General features: G+C 39.5%; 1 protein-coding gene across 11 annotated transcripts in view; it reads left to right on the top strand.

The window, feature by feature from the left end:
- LOC139984293 (uncharacterized) overlaps positions 1–21,666 on the top strand; it is a 53,053-nt gene that overhangs the window by 17,843 nt on the left and 13,544 nt on the right. Inside the window, exons 7-17 of one of the 11 annotated variants that reach the window (XM_071998144.1) lie at positions 597–620; positions 1,536–1,631; positions 2,917–3,045; positions 4,297–4,675; positions 5,367–5,837; positions 6,829–6,869; positions 7,165–7,362; positions 17,654–17,734; positions 18,474–18,533; positions 20,380–20,556; positions 21,373–21,485. In XM_071998144.1, coding sequence (XP_071854245.1) covers positions 597–620; positions 1,536–1,631; positions 2,917–3,045; positions 4,297–4,675; positions 5,367–5,837; positions 6,829–6,869; positions 7,165–7,362; positions 17,654–17,734; positions 18,474–18,533; positions 20,380–20,556; positions 21,373–21,485 — 1,769 coding nt within the window. The remainder of the gene's footprint in view (positions 1–596; positions 621–1,535; positions 1,632–2,916; positions 3,046–4,296; positions 4,676–5,366; positions 5,838–6,828; positions 6,870–7,164; positions 7,363–17,653; positions 17,735–18,473; positions 18,534–20,379; positions 20,557–21,372; positions 21,486–21,666) is intronic. The other 10 variants (XM_071998145.1, XM_071998147.1, XM_071998149.1 and 7 more) reach the window with 10 other exon arrangements.

Raw genomic sequence — 21,666 nt, 5'->3', positions numbered from 1 at the left:
ATATTAATGGTCGACGTTATTATGGCATCGATATTAACGCCTTTTGTAATAGCCATGTTATTTTAATATACTGCTGTGAAAGAGAAGAATCCAAAGAAGTTGTTGCGTCATGGTCTATTACGTCATGGTAACAGATTTTAGTATGATCTCTATTTTTTGAGACTGAGAAATTAATATGTTGGGATTCTCGGGTAATGATTTTGTTGCAAACATATTTTCTGGCCAAATTGAAATGGCCATTCAGTCTTCGAAGTTAAAATTTATATTAAAAAAGGTATTAAATTGCAGTTTGCATTGACCATAGCACCTTTTCCCTCATCATCTCTCAATTGATGTGCAATCACTCCAGTCTAAATCGTTATCTCTTTGCAATGACGTCATACCTGGAGCTACACCAATTCTACACCTCCCCCCCCCCCTTCTCCCCTCTCCGGCCTTCCTCCATTTTCATAGTTTGGCGGGATATCTATTCTTATTCCACACTCATTACTTCGATTCATAAACATCGTTTCATAATCTTCATTCCTCATGAATATTTATTCGATCTTTCCCATTTCATTGGTTGCCATTGCCTACAATTCACCACGTGACTGCAGATCGTTGTACTGCCTGTATGGAAGGTGAGTAACATAGGTCGCAAACGATACCCTATATATACATTTCACGACCATTATATACTAAACGAGAAAAGCACCTCGTAAGGTCACCGCTTCCATATTATCGCCGCTGTATGCCTATACTCTCAATTTATTGATAGCATTTGAAGAAGAACTTTTACGTCACCGTTGCATATGGTTCCAAACCTTCATACTGAGCGTAACGGGCAATGACGTCATATGGGTTTCAATTGCAGGTTTTGCAAAGAAGCCAAATTGAAAAGATCGGTGAAGATGTTTTTTCTATCCGTTTCGCGCCAAAACATGCTATAAAATCAAAAAGTGTTCACTAGTGTTCAAACTGTAGCAAGGACGTTATTTTTTGTCATCTTTCCAGCGTTTTCTCATTTGGAAATTTAATTATTTATGATGCATCATTATCTGACGTTAATGTATATGAGCGGAAGCTCGTGTAAAATACTTAAGACATAATTTAAAGAAAAAAATGCATAACGATCTTCTCTGCCTATAGCAAATACCACCCGAGTCCCCTGTTATATTGGCCAAAAACAGGGGAGATTGAATATCTACCCTAGTTGATAATGCTAGCAATACTGAACGCTCCTCTACACAAACACAGTGCCCTATTTCAGTGACCGTTAGAGCACTTGTGTTTACAATCATAGGGTGACTGGTAAATTAATTAGGTACGTTCAAGGGGTGAATCCTTATTGCAGTATATGGGGTAGTATATGCTACCAAGTAACAAATTATTAAAGCTTGATGTGAATTTTAGGATGATAGTCTTTCTATATAGGCAGGCTTGATCGTCAAGTGCAATTCCCCCTTCTCCTTCCCTCAACCATCCACCGTATGTTTTATCGTTTGATTCGATTTTTAATGTTTATTCATGAGCTTTAAATTGTCATTCTCCAACAGCTCTTCAAAAGTATTTTCCTGAATACTTTCAGAGGAAAGTCCCAACGAATCCAGCGCCATCTTCTGGCATCGGAACGTCCATTACGTCATCTGAATGTAAGATTATATACATAAAATGGAAAATCAATACATTACTATATCAATATTCATGAAGAAACCGCAATATTAATATGCATGAATGCATCTGGCTGCCACTTGCGACAGTTTTTCGAGGGTGGATGGCAGTCAGTGATGTATGGCGATCAATTCCTCAAACATAAAGGAGAGAATGAGATAGTTGACAAAGCTGTTTATCATTTATGCGCTTTGTTGCTGTAAGTATATAGATTGAACGCTTCAAGTGTATGTGTCTGGATCTGCCAGTACATAATCTTTAGAGATATTTTCTTGACGCCTTTTGTGTGTGCATGTGTGTTTGGTTTTTGCTGTAGATAGAAAGAAAAGCCAGCATAATTATGTAAAACAAATTAGATTCCAATCAGCAGTTTAACCACCAGAAGAATTTGTTCCAATACCCCCCCCCCCCTCAAACGCACCCTTTGTCCAACCATTCCTCTCCGTCACACCTGCCCAATTTCTCTCCACCCCAGTCCTCTACCCCCGTAGTGTAGACTCTTAGTATATAGGCGTGTGCATGTGAGAAACACCATGTCAAAAACTGATATCAATGCAGTCATGTGTAACAATAGCGTGAGTATTTTTGTACGGTAGTCCTGAACAGATATACGAGTTGTAGACTGAATGTGTTCAAATAACACGAAAACACGATATTTGACAAGTGTCAGTGTCAAGCTACGTGCAAAATATCAAACTGTACAATTTACCATTTTCGTCAAGATGTAACGTTACCGTAACTAGGCCAACTCGGCAAGAATACACAAAGTCGCCTTATACTAACATGCTAAGTCTAAGACTAGGCTGTCCCCGCAGAACCACCGGAATGTTGACACACTACATGTTAACAGAGTATTCAACATGTTAGAATTGATTTCAAAATGCTTCGAAAAGACATCAACCTAGCAAAAATATGAACAAACAATTGATATCAGTTCTTGCACAATCGATTTTATAATTTCGATAAATTGATTAATAAGTCTTAATTTGTTGGCCTTGGTCTGTACATGGCAGTGCGGCGATGATTCACAAATCATATACTGAACCGTAAATATTGATTACGGAATAATGACTTGTCGAGATTCGATTCTAACATATTCATATCAATAAGCTTTATAGTATGTATTAACAAAATATAGGATAGAACTCCGTAATTGCATTGCATGTAAGTTGAAAACAAATATTGCAACAACTAACGAAATTTTCATTTATGTTGTAGTATAACGTGCTCAAGTTGCTGTGAATTGCGCCCTCAATTTATTTACAGTTTGGGCGGAAGAACAGCAAAGATTGAAGGATCGCCAGGAGTTATTGGAAGCAAGGAAGAAATTAAGATTAGAGGAGAAAGAGAGACAAAAAATTGAGGAATTAGAGAGACAAAAGAGATTGTACACGGGTATGTGAATAGAACAGTTGATCAAACTAACAGCTGCAGAGACCGATCCTGACAGAGGTCTTTTTTCCCCTTTTTTTACGTAACCACGTTATATGAAATGCTTATTGTTTGGTATTTATGTAACGTCAAAGAAATGAAAAAAATTTGAAAAATATATGGGGAAAAATGAAAAAAATATATGAAAAAATATGAAAAAAAAATATTTGTATGCAAGTATGTAGCCGTTTGCATGTGGTTCAAATGAGGAACCGCAGGTAAATATTTATTCCTGCAATATATTTCTATTTCGATATCAAAAGGTAAGGCCAGTGTAAATAGATAAATACTGTAGCAAGCCATATCATACATTTTGTCGTAGTGTTTCGGCGTTGCACAACATTGCACATACTGAGGCAATGCAAGTCATTGTATTATGATGTATTCACTAAACAGAAATGCATTGCGTATTACTGTAACAAAGGGTGAAGTTTTAGAGTACTGTTTTGCACAGCAGTAATATTATATAGCATGATCATACCATAGTACATCACACTATTGCTTAGCATAGCATGACAGACGGTAATACTGTATATGCCAGTGCATAGTCTTGCCTATATAGCGTAGATCTACTCAAGAAAGCGAAAGAGTGCAGTACAACTGCATAGCTTAGCATACCATGCCAAAACATCGCATGCATGGTATTGTACAAACATTACCAAGCATAACGTATAACATTGTATAGCAGTATACGTAGCATCGCGCTGCGTATATAAGGCTACATTGTACGTACCCACAGCCTTAAAGAAGTTAACCAGTTTTGCTAGAATAGCATAGTATGCCCCGCCAAAATATATCATAGCATAGCATTGTACAGTGGAAAGCATAGTGAAGCATTGTATTGCATGGCATAGTAACATTAAACAAGGTTAGTGCTTTCTTAAAAAAAGTTGATTGACAGTTGATTTCAGCTATTTTGTCATTTTATTTCATTTCTTTTTAGAGGGCTTAGTCGGGAATGTACGGCGGTATTATAGCCTTTCGTGATAATTTCAAGCGTGAATTTCTATCTCTGATCAAACAGAAGTTTATAACGACACTATGTGTATAAAAGTTCCCTCTTGTTTATGAAACATATGTATCATATTTATAATGAAACACTACAAAGCAAGAAGCTCTGAACTTCTTTTAATCTTCTTTTTTTGTCTGTGTTGACCATCAATTGTAGATTTTTATACTTTTTTCTATGCATGTTCTTCCGCTTACTTATTCCAGCGCCAAAGCCATTTCAACTGAAGCCGGTGGAACCTAAGACCACGGAGGCCAAAGATCCTTTCAGTAAAGATAGGAAAATAGACTTGCCTAAGTCGAAACCTTTCGAAATTAAGAAGAGCAGCAAACCAGTCACGAAAAGTATTCCTGTAAGTCATGAACGGACGACTTGGAAAGAACCTAAGAAGTTTGAAATAAAGAAAGAACCACCAAAGGTAACAAACACCGATTGGAAACCGCCACCGAAACCGAATCGAATACCGTCTATTGTTCAACAACCGTTACCACCGACTCCTCATGAAGAACCGATTGAAGAGAAGAAAACCGCTGAGAAAACGGCTGAAGAAGAAGAAAAGAAACCGTTATCACCCATTGAAGAAAGGTATGTCAGATTATTTTAAACAACAAATGATAGTGCGCCCTCTATTTCATTTACTATCTCATTAATTTAATAAATTGATATTCTGGTGGTAAAGAATGTGACCTTTAATATAAGTAAGACACATTATATTTCACGGCGCTAATTGAAAACTATTTCTTAATACCTGTTTCTAACTATAGATATAGGTGTTTGAGGGTGACCTATTTTTACAGAGGGCGCAATCACGTAAGCATATGGGGTAGGGAAAGGCCTCCCCACCCCCCTGGCTTAGCCAGATTAAAATCAGAGAAAATGTTACAACAACAAAAATGCTACCGTACAGTTCTCACATATATATATATGTAACATGTATGTGAGGCTCAACCCAAGCAGTCGAACATTTTTCAAATATTGTTTCAAAACTATATAGCACAATTTTGCATCTGAGCACTCTCCATTTTACTAAAATTTCTCAAGATGTGAGGGCTTGCTCTCCTTGGACCCCTTCCCTTTCCTGGTCCGGACTTAGCCAGCCGGCTGCCTAAGAGTTTATACCTATATTGTAGACCATTCTGTATAACTGCAATTGAACAACGTCTGACTCTTTGATAGAATGTTAATTTAAATGTTTTTTTTTTAAACTTCCCATAAGTTTCACTTTGCTTTAATATTATATGAAAACGTTATCACTTTTTGAAACTGTGTCTTAAAGGTTGCCAAAAATTGATAACCCACAAAATAAAGAGCACCCTCAACTCAAAGAGCGCCCTCAAAAGAAGCTGATACGTCTACCAGAGAAGAAATCTCAGCCCGCTACTAAAAAACTGATAGAAAACAGTGTGAAAACCGAAAAACCGAAGATAACTGCACCCGCACCGAAAAATGAGAAAACGCCACCGATTAGTAAGGAGAAGAAGAAAATACCACCACAAGAACCGCCAAAGCGACAAAAGCCTGAAAAACCTGAACACCTTGAACCGGTAAAAGTAATTATTAAACCCACCTTGAAAACTCAACTAGAAAAACCGGTTATGGAGAAACTACCGAAGATAGAAAAATCCAAAACTACTCCATTACCAAAACAGACTACCGCACAAAAACGGAAACCTATGAAACCGGTTAAGGCGAGTCCAATTAAACCGCCTAAAAAGATCGAGAAAAAGCGGAAGAAAAAACTGAAGCGGTAGGTTGTAACAATTAACAGTTCAACACCGCACCAACCATTCACCGGATTACTTACACGGTGTCCTCAAATACCGTATGTCACACCGTGCAATTTAATTGCAATATTGTCACCAACTAATCCGCTTCGGACATGTCTGGACCGGCTATCCACCTCTGATGTTGTTCAAGAGTTTTTACTGCATATTTACACCTTACTCATTAATATTTACGACACCGTTTAACATACCGGATATCAGCATTTTTCATCTACCACGATATAATGTAAAGACGGTGTAATCATCTTGGATCCTCTATCCATCAGCAAAAGCTGATAGGCTCATGCAGTGTCATCGAATCGTTAACGTCACTTCCACTACTAAATCACTTGTTTGATGCCCTTTCTCTCACGCACTGTTAACAATGCACCACATTTATCGAGGAACACCAACACCACTGTACCTATTTTGTACACGGTATTCTTTGCAGTCACTTTAAACCACATCAATCATGAACATGTGGGCATATATATATACCTTACCGGTTTCGAACCTCTGGACATACAATCAGCGTCTACAGCCTAGTGGTTAGGGTGTACGCATATAAAGCGGGAGGGCCGGGTTAGATTCAGGGTAGATGCTGGAACTTTTTTCACTGTTCTGGATATAACTCACTACGATTTCAAATATTTATATAGGCTATATATATATATATATATATATATATATATATATATATATATATATATATATATATATATATATATATATATATATATATATATATATATATATATATATTTATATATATATATATATATATATATATATATGTGTGTGTGTGAGTGTGCAATGGAGAAGCTCTCTATTAGATGAGGTTTTCAATATGGCAAACCAAACTAGCGACTCAACCCCCCCCCCCTCCCCCCATCCTCTCCGACACGTCCCATCAATGAAGAAGTGAATGAAAACCGCCTGTAATATTGTACTTTATATTTCTCGTTTTGTTTTCAGTTTGGAAGAACAATTGAAGAAAATTGTGGATGACGCTAACGGTGAGTGACTTACTCTTTGTTCGAGGATTTCATGAAGTGTAAAAGTAAATAAATAAATACAAGGACACTTTGGTCAACTGGACTGTCTGGACATATACCTGGACCCGAGACTGTCCGTTAATCTGGAAACCTTCAGATTTGGGTTAAACTTAAGTTACCCATAGGCCTACTATAGTGAAGTTTGAACCTTTTAGTATAGGCCACGGTATTAATAGGCCACGTATCGAACAAGTTGTTTCAAAATGTGACATTCGTATGAAAAATATTCTTTCTACGATATTTCGTTAATTTCCAGAACCACTTGCTTCTTCTGAAATGTTCACGACGCCCCTAAAGGATCCAACTCCTTCCCCAATACCCCCTCCATCTGATCCTCTCCCTCTCCCATCCCCTACCCCACCGGAAGCAACGTCACCTGAGCGATCCCCTGATCCACCATCCACTGTTGCAAGTGTTATTGTAGAGCCCAAGCCTAAACCGAAGTCTAAACCAGGTATCTATATATCTCTGTGACACCGTGACCTTTGTCCGTTAGCAAAACCCACCACCGCACTAACATAACACATCGGTAGTCAAGCTATATGTTGACGTGGATTTCTAACACGGCACCTAGTGTATTTTCCTCAGTGCACTACAAGTTCGAAGTTTCAACCGTCTAATTTCATGTAACTGGCAGGTCTTCATATAAGGTACACTGGAGCTCAGGAAGTTATTTGAACCCTGACCCCCCCCCCCCAAGGGGCGTGTGTGGGTGGGGAGGAGGACCTACGATGCAATTTGGTATATTTATTTTCTGTTTAACTCCCGAAAAAGTGTTTAATGCACTACGCCAGTAAAAATGCAGTATAGGCCCTATACTGGATTTTTACCCTATACTATAAGGAAACTCTAATGGGCCTTGTTTATATTTCGTTCACTGAGGAATCGGTGTGTCTAACTTTGAGGAATAAGGGAGATGGAATGGGTTGGTGGAGGGGATGCAGGAACTTTCTCATGTGTTCAAACGGTAAGGGCAAACTACGACTCCACATTTTAAGAGAATGGGACTGTTTGTCGGGTGCTAAATTTAATATGACTCAGGGGCCTATAGATAATCATCTCCTGTAAATGTGCCTAACACTTTCTTACAAGGGGGGGGGGTAGGGAGGGGTGAAGTGGCGGTAGGCAGAGTAATGTTTCTAACCACAAACAATTTTTTTAGGGGGCAGGAAGGGGCAGACAAATATTGGGGGCCTATTGGGCCGACCCCCCCCCCCTCCCGTTCCTACGCATCTGATAGGACTATAACGTCAGTTGTTACGTATGTAAGGGACAGCACAAGGCAATGTCATTTTGGTTTCCTTTTGCGCCAAAAATCCAATTCGCATCCCAACTTGATAATGTCTTGAATGTGGTCACTATAGCTTTCAGAAATTTAACCAGTAATTTTCCTTACATTCCTCACCCTTGGTAAAAGCCTCATTTCCAGTAATCAAACTTGTTTTTTCCTTTCCTTGTTTCCTTCCTGTCTGTGTTTGTCGTATATTTTACAGGTAATATATTAGTTCTCTCGCATGCATCGTAAATGAGTGTCTGGTTTCCATAGTAACGCATCGTATTAACGTCTGGTACTGTCTGCACACTGATTACACCTATGTTAATATTCAACTACAGGTGACCATAGTAACACATGCATGTTTCTTACTATCGTGTAATTATGTTCACATTCCGTCCGCCTAGCTTTCACTCCAACTATATAGGTGTCGTCACTAATTTATCACCTCTAGTACATTTTTAGAAATATCTGACTCACTTTATCTAATATCATAAGTTTCGTTTGCATATTGAAGAAGACTATCAATAATTACTTTATTGAAACAGTTTCTAATTAATCATATATATAGTACTACAGTTTGCGACACAGGCTAGGAACTGTATGTTCTTATATGAGGTACAGGCTACGCGTCATCGTGTGCACAAGTCAGGGTTTTGAAAAATCATATAAGAGTAACGGGGAGAGCCTCTTTGAGAGGTCGGATGTATATATGAAGAGGTTTCACTTTAAAATAAATACTTTGAACCTTTTCATGAATGTAATGTATTTCGCTGCAAAATTTATGGTATGTCGTTGCAAAATTTATGGTATGTCGTTGCAGTTACGGTGTATCGCGATGAATCTTTACGTTCCATATAAAGTTTCTCTTCATTAAAGTGGTACAGAGTTACAAACTGTATATACATTCATATATATATGTAAGAGTTGCGGGATACAGGGTTCTTGACAGCAGCTAGCTGTCCAACAGGATTATTGGGAATCCCCCTAGTGGTCACGAGGTGTGAAGACAGCTGACCACTGTATTACAAATACAACAGGCTAAAAACAAGAATAAGACTGGCTGTTAGGTATAGAAAATAGTTATATTTGCTGGGTCACACATGACAGTGTGCAACATAAAGAATCTTGGCAAAGTACTCTTTACTGTTACACAATTACACTTGTATCAACAATTAAAACTAAAGATATTGAATATAAACAACTAGAGGTGTCAAGTGGCCACAAGACTAATACATGTATGTGCACATTAATAAAAAAAAGAGATAGAGCTTATCTGGCGGGCGGGTCTGTATAGTCCAGCAACACGGCACGGCAATGTAGTAGAATAACTGGTAGGCACGGTGATGCAAGGTTTAATAAATGAATGTCCGATAGCAGGAAATTACGAAATAGAAGGTGAGAGGTAAGAGTTCCGTGAATATACTCCAGTGGATATAGATACGAGGGAGAGTTCCAGGAATACTCCAATAAAATATATATATCCAAAGAAATGTTCTTCCCAAGGAGAGTAGGTAAAGTCCAGGTACAAGAGACAGTAGGTAGAAGACTAGGTGACGTCCACGTAAAAGAGTAGGTGAAGTCCCAGTAAAGATATATGTAAGTACAAAATGGCAACTAGCAGGACACAGCTCTCAGTTCCATATAATCCATTAAAACGATGAAATAATGTTTACAAACGTACAGCAAATCAATTATAGACAGTTAATTCCTCGGACAGCAAAAGTTATATGAATGTAGATAAATATGTATTCTTTAAGCACAAGAAGGACAACTTCTCTAACTATTTTTATATATGTATACTGTAGTGTACAGACTATGATATCAAGGGTGGCTAATATACAAACAGGCCCTGTTGACTGGCTGACAACTTAACTGCCTCTCCCTCCTACAGTAACACACCTTGGAGGAAACACCTAAACCACAGGGTAACAACATGTGACCCTCTTAACACCTCTGATTGGCTATAAACACCCTAGATACCAAGAGTAACACTCAGAACCAATCAGAGCTGATTACACAGACTAATCTGCATACAAATGCTTACACTAAAACTGAAACAACTAAGACAAGGCATCCCTTATCTAAGAAAAGAAAGTAAGAAGAGAAGATGTTTACAGCAACCAGCAACTTTGGCAGAACAAAGAAAGTACTGTTGCCACTGGCTCACTACTAAATATACAGGGGAATATGAGCACAGGTTGTGGAAGAGTATAGGCACCTATTACATAACCACTAGGATGGGAGAGAAGAAGAAACAGAAATAGAGCTATTTACATCCCCGCCCGCTTTATATTGGCTTACACTGCCAATGAAAACTTCTTGCAGCAAAAACCACAAAACAAAATTTAAAAAAATAGAAATGAAGGAAACATACAGCATATACTTGTGAAGTATATATCCAACCTGGTTAGGCCAGAAGGCTGTAACTAACACAGTTTCCTAACTTCCTAGTACAACAGTCAAACAACTTCTAGCTTGTACATAAAAAAATACAGTATCTCCTAAAACAATCGGATCCTCTGGCAAGGATCATACCACAAAGACCGGTAAGTCTTGGTACAAAAATACAAATGAATACACAATAGCACACCTTATTTGAAGAAATTAGATGATCTAGCCTTACTCAAGCCATCTTCTAACCATTGCATAGAAATTACAATGGGTGAAAAATCATTACTTATGATATTATTGACACATGACTTCTCGGGAGGCAAACCTTTGGTCCTACGTGACCGTCTGAGATACAAAGTGGGATCTACAACTGATTCTAGGGTGGGTGTATCTGGTACTGTGGTGAGCACAGGGGGGTGTGTTGGTTCCTGCCTATCAGAAGCCTCTGTGTCTTCATCATCACTTTGGTGATCTACGCTCTCCTCATCATCAGAGCTGCTGGTACGGTCGGGTATCTGCTGTGGAATTGGTATCCGAAGTAGTGGTGTCACTGGGCTACTACTGGTACCTGTAGGGGCATTGTCCTGGGGAGGTGTGTTTGTCTCTTCTACAGTTACTGGAATACGGCAAAGTTTTAAAGCATTGCGGTGGAGAACCTTTTCCATGCCGTCACCACTTTCTGGTTTCACCCGGTAGATCGGTAGATGTACGTTGGGTTGTCCGGTGACAATGTGTGGCTCTGGGTTCCAAAAATCCACTGTCTTATGCCTGCCGTCAAAATGAAGGCGTTTTACTAGGACACGCTCACCTCTGGATAAGGGTTGATCTTTCGTCTTTCGATCGTAAAGTTTCTTTTGCACAGCAGATGCCTTCTCCATTTCTTTCTCTGCAAGTGTATGGGCATGGTGGAGTCGTTCACAGTGATAACTAACCCAGTCAGATGACATCGGTCTCTGGTTGTCTTCAGGTGTCGCCATTTCTAGATCAATGGGTAGCCTTCCATGTCGACCAAACATTAAGTAGAAGGGAGTTTGCTTTGTTGAGGAATGCTGGGTATTATTATAAAGGTACGTAAGTTCTGCTAGATGTGCAGGCCACTGCTTCTTCTTTTCGTCAGACAATGTACGCACCATGTTTATGAGGGTACGGTTGAACCGTTCACATAAGCCATTTCCAGCTGGGTGGTAGGGTGTAGTTCTGCTCTTATGGATGTTATACATCTGGCAAAGTTCCTTAATTAACCGGGATTCAAAGTTAGCACCTTGGTCTGACAGTATTCGTGCTGGGCAACCATACTTCGTGATGAAATGCTGCCAAAGAGCTCTTGCCGTTGTTACTGCAGTTTGATTTCTGGTGGCGACTGCGACTGCTAATTTGGTGAAGTAGTCAGTGATGACTAAGACATTTTCGAAACCATCTGTAGAACGATCAAGCTTAAGAAAGTCAATAGCCACAAGTTCCAGGGGGGCTGACACCTTAATATTAACCAGTGGGGCTCTTGTTGTCGTTGTCGACGGTTTAGCTAAATTGCAACGTTCGCATTCTGCACAGTACTTCTGGACATCACTCCTTATGTTGGGCCAGTAGAAGCGCTCTTGAATAAGTGCCAGTGTTCTGGTGGCTCCAAAATGTCCTGCTTGGTCGTGTAAACCCTGGAGAACTCTGATCTTCAAACTAGACGGCACCACAAACTGCTTTACTGTGTCTTGGTGACAACCTCTCAGGATCTCTCTATAGAGACATCCATCAAGTATCTTTAGGCTGGTCCACTGTTTGAGTAACAATGACACCTCTGTCGAGTCACCATTGTATGTGGGGCGTGTCCCAGAATGTACATATCTCTTGACTTCAGCTATTGCTGGATCTAGGTCTTGTCTGTTCCTAAAGTCGTCATTAATTCTTGGTGGAGGGTCCTGATTGGTTTCTTCCTGCTCCATCAAGGGAAGCAAACAATCTGTATGCTGCTGAAGGTTGTAGATGATCTCATCGTCTGGTGTACTACAAGGGGTTTCTTGAGTCTGGGTCATACGGGACAGCGCATCAGCGTTGGTATTTTCCCTGCCTGGTTTGTAAGCAATCTTATAGTGGAAATTCGCAAGTCTTGCTACCCATCTCTGTTCAATGGCTCCGAGGTCTGCTGTAGCTAGGAACTGTAGGGGTTTATGGTCTGTATAAATAACAAATTCTGCGCCAAGTAAATACGACTTGAACTTTTGAGTTACTGCCCAGGAGATTGCTAGTAGTTCTAACTTGAACGCACTGTAGTTCTGGTCATTTCGTTCTGTTTTTCGGAGACTTCGACTAGCGTAAGCTATTACTCGTTCTTTGTTTTCTTGAACTTGTGTCAATACTGCCCCCAATCCTGTACCACTAGCGTCAGTGTACAGTCTAAAAGGCAGTGAATAGTCTGCATAGGCTAGAATCGGCGGTGAGGATAGTTCCTGTCTTAGGTGGTCAAAGGCATCCTGACATCTGGTGGACCATTCAAAGGCTTTCTTCAGGGGTAGCCCATTCTTTGGTTTAGATGTGAGCTCGTACAATGGGCCTGCAATCTTTGAAAAATCTTTAATGAATCGCCTGTAGAACCCTGCCATACCCAGAAAGCATCTCACATCTGATACAGAGGTGGGGGTGGGCCAGTCTTTGATGACTGCACACTTTTCTGGTTCAGTAGATATGCCCTCTGCCGACACCACATGACCAAGGTAGTGTACTTCCTTCTGCAACAGGTGGCACTTACTTGGTTTAGCCTTCAACCCATGCTTACTAAGTCTGTCCAGGACATTCCCTAGTCTCTGAAGATGTGATGGAAAATCTTCGGAGAAGACGATGATGTCATCTAAATACAGAAGTACAGACTCATAATTCATGTCTCCCAGACAAGCCTCCATTAATCGTTGAAAAGTCGCTGGAGCGTTGCATAAACCGAAGGGCATTCTTTGAAATTCGAACAGTCCCATAGGTGTTGTGAAGGCTGTTTTCTGCTGATCTTCGGGATTCATGGCAACCTGCCAGTAGCCACTCACCAAGTCTAGGGTGGAAAATAATCTGGCATGACCCAACGCATTTAAGGACTCATCAATTCGGGGGAGAGGGTAGGCATCCTTCCTAGTAAGAGCATTCAGTCTGCGATAATCCACACAAATCCTTATCTTTCCATCTTTCTTCTTTACTAACACAGTAGGAGCTGCCCATGGACTGTAGCTTTCTTGGATGACCCCCTTTTCTAGCATCTGTTTGATTTGATCTTTTACCTCCTGGTAAAGTTTGGGCGGAATCATTCTATATTTTTCCCTCACTGGTGGGCTGTCACCTGTTGGAATTTGATGTGTGATAGTAGCTGTACACCCGTAGTCACCATCATCTTTAGCAAAAACTTCTTTGTGGTCATTAAGAAATTTAGCAAGCATAGCCACCTCATCAGAACAAAGAGTTTCAGTGTTGACATTAACAGGTACTGGTAAATCTCCAGGTATTTGAGAGTGAGCGCTTTCATTGACCACTGTAGCATGCTGCTCAGAGATAACAACTTCTACTGTTTGTTGATCAACGTGCACTAAGTTTACTTCTGGAGTCTGATGATGTAATACCTCCACCTCATGTAATTGTGCCAAAACTGAACCTTTCCTGAGCAGGATGTCACTGGTGCTGATGTTGAGAAGTCTAATGTGCACTTTATTATTAGTAACCGTAGACAATGATTTGGCCACTAAAATATCCTTTGGTAAGTTGTTTTGGTCATCAGGTAGTGGTTCTATTATCCCCTGACCACAAGTTCTCCCTTTCCCTAAATCGCAGTAGCTCTCTATGATCATCTCTTGTCTGGCAGGTAGTAAAACAGATTGGCCCCTGGGAATTGAAACTCTACCTATAATGCCTGATAGATTCTCACTCTCTGTTCCCCCTTCTTCAGCCATCTGTATAAAGTGTAGTACTTCTGCTGTTTGAGCACACCGATCTCTGGATGGATTCGACTTCATGTTCGGACTATTAAATAGCATCTCTTTGCAAAGCCTGATTGCGTTCATTCCTAATAGGCAGGGAATGCCACTGGCAGCATTCTCAGGAACAAGGAGGGCTATAATATTAATTTCAACTTCAGAAATGACTAGCTTTACTTCCACACATCCTGAAAATGGGACAGGTAAATGGTTTGCACCTTTAAGTTTTAGCCACTGCAGGGGACCTGATGGACGATGTCTATCAGCCAGGTGTTCTTTAAAGTACTTTTCTGATATGGTCGTCACTTGTGAGCCGGTGTCAATGATACATGGCATAGGGTGGCCCTCTATTAGAATATTAGTTACCATGTGACCTCCAACGACCTTGTCTCTGATGTCCCTAGTCGGTATAGATGAGCCTAACGAGGCAGAGCATTCCATAGTTTGGCTCACAACTATGGATTGGTCTCGTTTGGGTGAACCGATGTTGTCTGGGGTTGGAAAGGGGTGGCATCTGCAGACAGGTGTGGTGGGGGCCCTCGTCTCCTCCTACAATTCCTGGCAACATGGCCTGGGATGTTGCAGTTTCTACAGATCGGTCGACCATCATCTGTGAACTGATCGGTAGCCCTTCTGCCACCGGTTGGTCGGTTCCTAGGTGTTGCCATGGCAACCATAGACTGCAAGTGCAGCATTTGTTGTTGCATATTGGAGAATGCTGCCTCCATCGTTTTCTGCCATTCTTGGAAGGCTGGGACATTGTTGGGTATTGTGCTTTGGGCTGATGCAGGGGGTACCCCTATTTGATGAAGGTCAGCTGTGATGATATCTTCAGCACTGTCCATCCTCATGGCGCTTTCTAGCTCAAGGGCCTCATCTTTGATATCTTTGAAACTGATGTCGCTATCCTTCCTGATTTCTCTTCGTAGCTCCATCTTGATGGAGTTGCTGGAAATTCCCTCCATGAATCGATCTCTAAGGGTTTTGTCTTTTTCAGGTAGGGATGATGGGTGCTTTAGGATTTGCTGCAAAAGTTCTTCCAGGCATAGGGAATACTGCCTGATGGTCTCATGCCTATGCTGATTTCTGGCGTAGAAGCGACTCATCAGTGTCGTCAGGGGCGTATTGTCTCCATAAATTTTATCTAGATGACCAAGCACTGCATCAATGGTTGAACGTTGGTCTTCCTCTAGAACGAGCACCTCCCTCCGTGCTACACCACCCAGATACCGAAGGGCCAACTCTACTTGTTGGTCCAGGGGGGTCCTCCATGCTTTGAGTGCAGCTTTCAGGCTAGCTTTCCATTCCCCCCAACCAGGGTCGTTTTTACTAGTTGGGGTACCCACAAAGGTTGAAATGTGGTGATTAATGGGGATATAGATTGCAGGGAGAGGCTGGTTTCCCGAGCAGTCAGGTGTCACTGAATCAATATTTTCATTCATGGCTATTCTCAATGGTAAACAGTTTGTAAGCAAAAATATATAGAAGTACTGAAGAAACCATAAGCAAAATACTGAAATGTGAATAAAATAAGTCTCCTATCAACCAGTCTTATTCAAGTACAACAACATTTGAAATAAATACTATATAACGACAATTGCCATTTGGGGAGCAATAATTGAATAACCCCACTCGTACTACCAATGTAAGAGTTGCGGGATACAGGGTTCTTGACAGCAGCTAGCTGTCCAACAGGATTATTGGGAATCCCCCTAGTGGTCACGAGGTGTGAAGACAGCTGACCACTGTATTACAAATACAACAGGCTAAAAACAAGAATAAGACTGGCTGTTAGGTATAGAAAATAGTTATATTTGCTGGGTCACACATGACAGTGTGCAACATAAAGAATCTTGGCAAAGTACTCTTTACTGTTACACAATTACACTTGTATCAACAATTAAAACTAAAGATATTGAATATAAACAACTAGAGGTGTCAAGTGGCCACAAGACTAATACATGTATGTGCACATTAATAAAAAAAAGAGATAGAGCTTATCTGGCGGGCGGGTCTGTATAGTCCAGCAACACGGCACGGCAATGTAGTAGAATAACTGGTAGGCACGGTGATGCAAGGTTTAATAAATGAATGTCCGATAGCAGGAAATTACGAAATAGAAGGTGAGAGGTAAGAGTTCCGTGAATATACTCCAGTGGATATAGATACGAGGGAGAGTTCCAGGAATACTCCAATAAAATATATATATCCAAAGAAATGTTCTTCCCAAGGAGAGTAGGTAAAGTCCAGGTACAAGAGACAGTAGGTAGAAGACTAGGTGACGTCCACGTAAAAGAGTAGGTGAAGTCCCAGTAAAGATATATGTAAGTACAAAATGGCAACTAGCAGGACACAGCTCTCAGTTCCATATAATCCATTAAAACGATGAAATAATGTTTACAAACGTACAGCAAATCAATTATAGACAGTTAATTCCTCGGACAGCAAAAGTTATATGAATGTAGATAAATATGTATTCTTTAAGCACAAGAAGGACAACTTCTCTAACTATTTTTATATATGTATACTGTAGTGTACAGACTATGATATCAAGGGTGGCTAATATACAAACAGGCCCTGTTGACTGGCTGACAACTTAACTGCCTCTCCCTCCTACAGTAACACACCTTGGAGGAAACACCTAAACCACAGGGTAACAACATGTGACCCTCTTAACACCTCTGATTGGCTATAAACACCCTAGATACCAAGAGTAACACTCAGAACCAATCAGAGCTGATTACACAGACTAATCTGCATACAAATGCTTACACTAAAACTGAAACAACTAAGACAAGGCATCCCTTATCTAAGAAAAGAAAGTAAGAAGAGAAGATGTTTACAGCAACCAGCAACTTTGGCAGAACAAAGAAAGTACTGTTGCCACTGGCTCACTACTAAATATACAGGGGAATATGAGCACAGGTTGTGGAAGAGTATAGGCACCTATTACATAACCACTAGGATGGGAGAGAAGAAGAAACAGAAATAGAGCTATTTACATATATATATATAAATATATATTTAAATAAATATGTATATATACGTGTAAAATTTCAATCGAAGGTAGGATTGACATTGTTTGATCAGAACACACCGCACAAACCTATGTGTTACGTTAATTTCATTTTTGGAAGCTGTCCGGAAGAATAGCAATCGAAGATGGGGAAGAAGACAACCGGCAAAAAAGAAACGAAAAAAACCCAAAGCAATAACCGGTATGTCACGGTTTTCTGTCTTTACTGTGTGAAGTGATATTCGTGACTGTGGTTAACCGTTTACTAACTTTCCATACGGTTATCCGTCTGACTGAGGTGTATCCGTCTACTGACAGTGTAGTGTAAAGTAAACCGGTTCGGGTAATCGGTGTAACAAACACCGTCATTCTATATACACATCAGTATTTCATCTTCGATTAGTTTCAATTAACCGCTGTCTTTTTGAACGGCAAAATATTACACTTTTACAACTCTACTACAAGCTGTTCATATACTGTCTGTTTTTTCTTTGTAGTTTCTTCTGTGAGTAATAAAAACTTTGACCCGTTTCGTTAATATTGTTTTACGTTCATCCGGTTATTTGCCTCACGAGTGTCTATAATGTGTTTCAGAATGTTGCATAATGTTTACTATAACAAACAGATTTGGCTTCGTCTGAGCGTGACAATAAACCTTGATAAAAGTCGATTCAGGTTATGTGCGTATTTAAATAAACGGTAACTTTCATGAACCTAACTTTTCAAACAACTAACATGAAACTTCGTTTAATTAAACGTCTTTCTTTACCAATACTGTTGACCTCTTTTTAACGTGTGATGGTATAATGAGGCTACGGACACATCTAAAAAACCGTTCTTAAATTAATTTCCCTTACAGTGTAAATGTATTTAATCGGTATAACGGTTATTTTAAGAAAACAATGACGATTTGCCGGTATTTTTTATATTTTAATTACAAGTCCCCTCGAAGAAGAAAAGAGAGTACGTTGCAATACCAATTATACCATACAAACCACCAGGTAAGGAGAGCAAAGCACGTGACTGCATGACGTCACCAAGATGATCATTATTACCGCTAACATGCCCATGACGTCACTAACATGTTGCACCCATACTATACTACGTGGTTATAAATGACGCACGCACTCTTTTTCCGTGATTAACTTATCGTCTATACTTTCTAGTGTATTGCCCATTAATATGATTGCATTGTAGAGTTATCGTTAAATTAAATACTAATTACTTAATAAAAATTCTAATTAATAGATAATTTTTATTTAATTTATGTAAACTTCTCACCAATATGTTAATATTAGATATCATCACTAATAAAGGTTAATATTAATTACTCTCAATGTGGTACTAGTTCTTAAAGGTAGTCAGTATTGTGCCCAAATTAAAGCACGCTATAATTGCTAGACGTTCTCAAAAAGTACTTTCATGGAGGTCTTTACTCTCCAAATGTTCTCATTTTTAATGAGCACGTAAGATGACTGAATTTTCCCAGTGAAGCAAATTTCCTCGAAGGTTGTAATAAAAACAGTTTAAGAATTATGACCAAAGGTGACCATATTTGAATATCTAGCATGTTTGGGGCCAATACAGCATACCTTTAAATATAGTCTACTATACGATTTAGTGCAAGGAGACACAACTAATGTAAAACGGCACCTATTAGCCTAATCGTGGTACCTTGGTTTTTTTGCTAAGATCATGTGTAGCATTTATGTTCCCCTTTGAAGGGGAATCGTGAGTACACACACCTGACGATGATCACACACACAGTCGCAGTCTCGATGCAACGGGACTGGGGTTGAGAGCGGATCAGTCGTTTGGTTGGTTGGTTTTTCGTGCCCATATATTCTTTCTTGGGGGACTTTTCTTAAAAGAGCACTTTTTGTTCAGATCATGAATATTAAATACATGATACTCACGTTATATGTTTATTCATTTTCGACGCATATTAATGATGATAGGTTAAAAATGACCTCCGTTACCGACAATTCAGCACAACCTTTCACCAAACACGATTATCCGCTTTGCATATTCACCTATCAAACGTTACCAGCCTAGCTTTGAAGAATCATGAATATTAAAATATGCAACTAACATACCACGCCCACTTTCGAAGATGTATAAGATGTACCGGCACGAACTATTTGGCATGAGTTGGATTTTTTTTCACCGCACTCACGAACTAACATTAACCAGGAATATTACTCCATCGATATCAATATGCAGTGGACTTCTTCACCTTGTATGCTAAAATGGTCACGTGATACTGACGTCATCGCACCTACTACGTCACTCGTTACTAACTCACACCGTCATCTGTCCACGTGATCAGCGAATGTGATTTCAGAATCCTGTGTCAGTGTGATGTTCATAATAGGACAAAACCGTATCAAAATGCATTGTACATGCAAAGATATATATGAATTTATGACATTCTGCCCGGATTTTTTGAGTGATGTATTAAAATACCACGTGGCAAAATTTACGATCAAGAATCACGTTGCTAGTTCTAATACTATACTATGGATGGTGCTTCTTGGAATCAAATCTTAAATGGTGGGCCAGTTTGGTGGGAAAATATATACTCCATCGTCAAGTCTGTCGGAGGGGTGAGGAATGTCAGGCGGCTACAGCCGCGGGGCCGGGAGAAAATTAGGGGGCCGGAGAAATATTGAATGTAAAATCTCATTTTCATAATAAACTTAAGGAAATTTGCAGTGTTGTAAAATTCTTCGTACGGCTATGAATGTACGATGCATTTTGATGACATAATTGTACCCCAACCCCGACTGGGATTTCCACGCCCTTGTTCATCGTACGTTTTTACATGATATCGCTATGTATTTGTAGTTGAAGTTTTACCGAAACCACCCGGCGAAACAACTCTAAAACCAACGACAGAATCGGAGCTGATCCGAGAACCATTACTCACGGTTATCGAAAAACCGACGCCTTTGACGGTCTCAGAGCAAAATGAAGACAACTTACAAGAAACAGCAACAACCGTACCAATCACTACAGATTCCGGTAAAGTGAAACTTGTCGCAAGTCGTTTCTTAGCAACCAGTGCAGTTTACGATTTGAAAACCTTTTCCCCACTTTTCGTGTTGTTGATATGTTGATGAAAATAACGTTGGTGCAACATGTATATTGTTTCAAGACAAGCCTTACGAAAATGCAAATAAAAACACGATTATTGGGAACTATGTTTTCTTTCTATCGTTTCGCCTTCTTTTTCGAGACAGCTTCCGTTGTTCATTTGATACTTAAACATATTCTATGATTATTTCGTCATCAATTATGCTTAACTTAAAGGTGACATGTCTTCTACTTGCTGTACAATGTTTCATAAAGACTATACTGAATACAATTTTGCGAACGTCCGCTCCATGTGCACAAGTCTATACGCGTCTTCGTACAACAAATCCTGTACTCATTTTAATTTTTTAAATGTATCATGTCTGTGCTTGATCGGACGTAGTAAAGAGTGACCGTGGTCATGTTATTATAACGACTCAAATAAACTCATGCCGATGGCAAACTCCTCCTTTAAATGAAGCGAGTATATATCTTGCCTTCATGTGTATGCTGAAAGACAATTTTTACATTTTCACGAAAAATTGTACAAAGATTGTTTAAAGTGTATATACGATATAAATTGCGTGCATTTATGTTTGTTATTGCCTTAGGTAGAAATTAACCATTGACTGAATGCATATAGTTATACCACAAGGATATTATTGTAAAAATTTGACTTTTATTTTACAATGTAGTATGACAGTTATTATCAATTTCATTTTCTTTCTTAAAATTTTAATTAAAAATTTATTTTTTCATTTCCAGCACTCATCCCAAAAGATTCAAACCGGAAGTCAAAGACGGCGAAGATACCGAGACCGGTATTAAAAAGATCGACACCGAAGAAAACCGCAAAGATCGTGCAAAAACCGTACAAGGTACCGTGCAGCGATATATCGTTATCGTTATTCTTTCGCAATTATTTTTCATTAATTATTATTAATTAGTTATTGTTAATTAGTTATTTAAACAGTTGACCTGACGGTGTAATAGAACCGCCAAACTATGTATGTATATATATTAGATTCTCCTGCAAGCAGGAACTCGCGAAGAAGCCAT

The sequence above is a fragment of the Apostichopus japonicus genome, chromosome 17, assembly GCF_037975245.1.
Source record: "Apostichopus japonicus isolate 1M-3 chromosome 17, ASM3797524v1, whole genome shotgun sequence".
NCBI lineage: Eukaryota > Metazoa > Echinodermata > Holothuroidea > Aspidochirotida > Stichopodidae > Apostichopus > Apostichopus japonicus.
The sequence above is the reverse complement of the archived record's forward strand: the minus strand, read 5'-3'. Positions and strand labels throughout refer to the sequence as shown.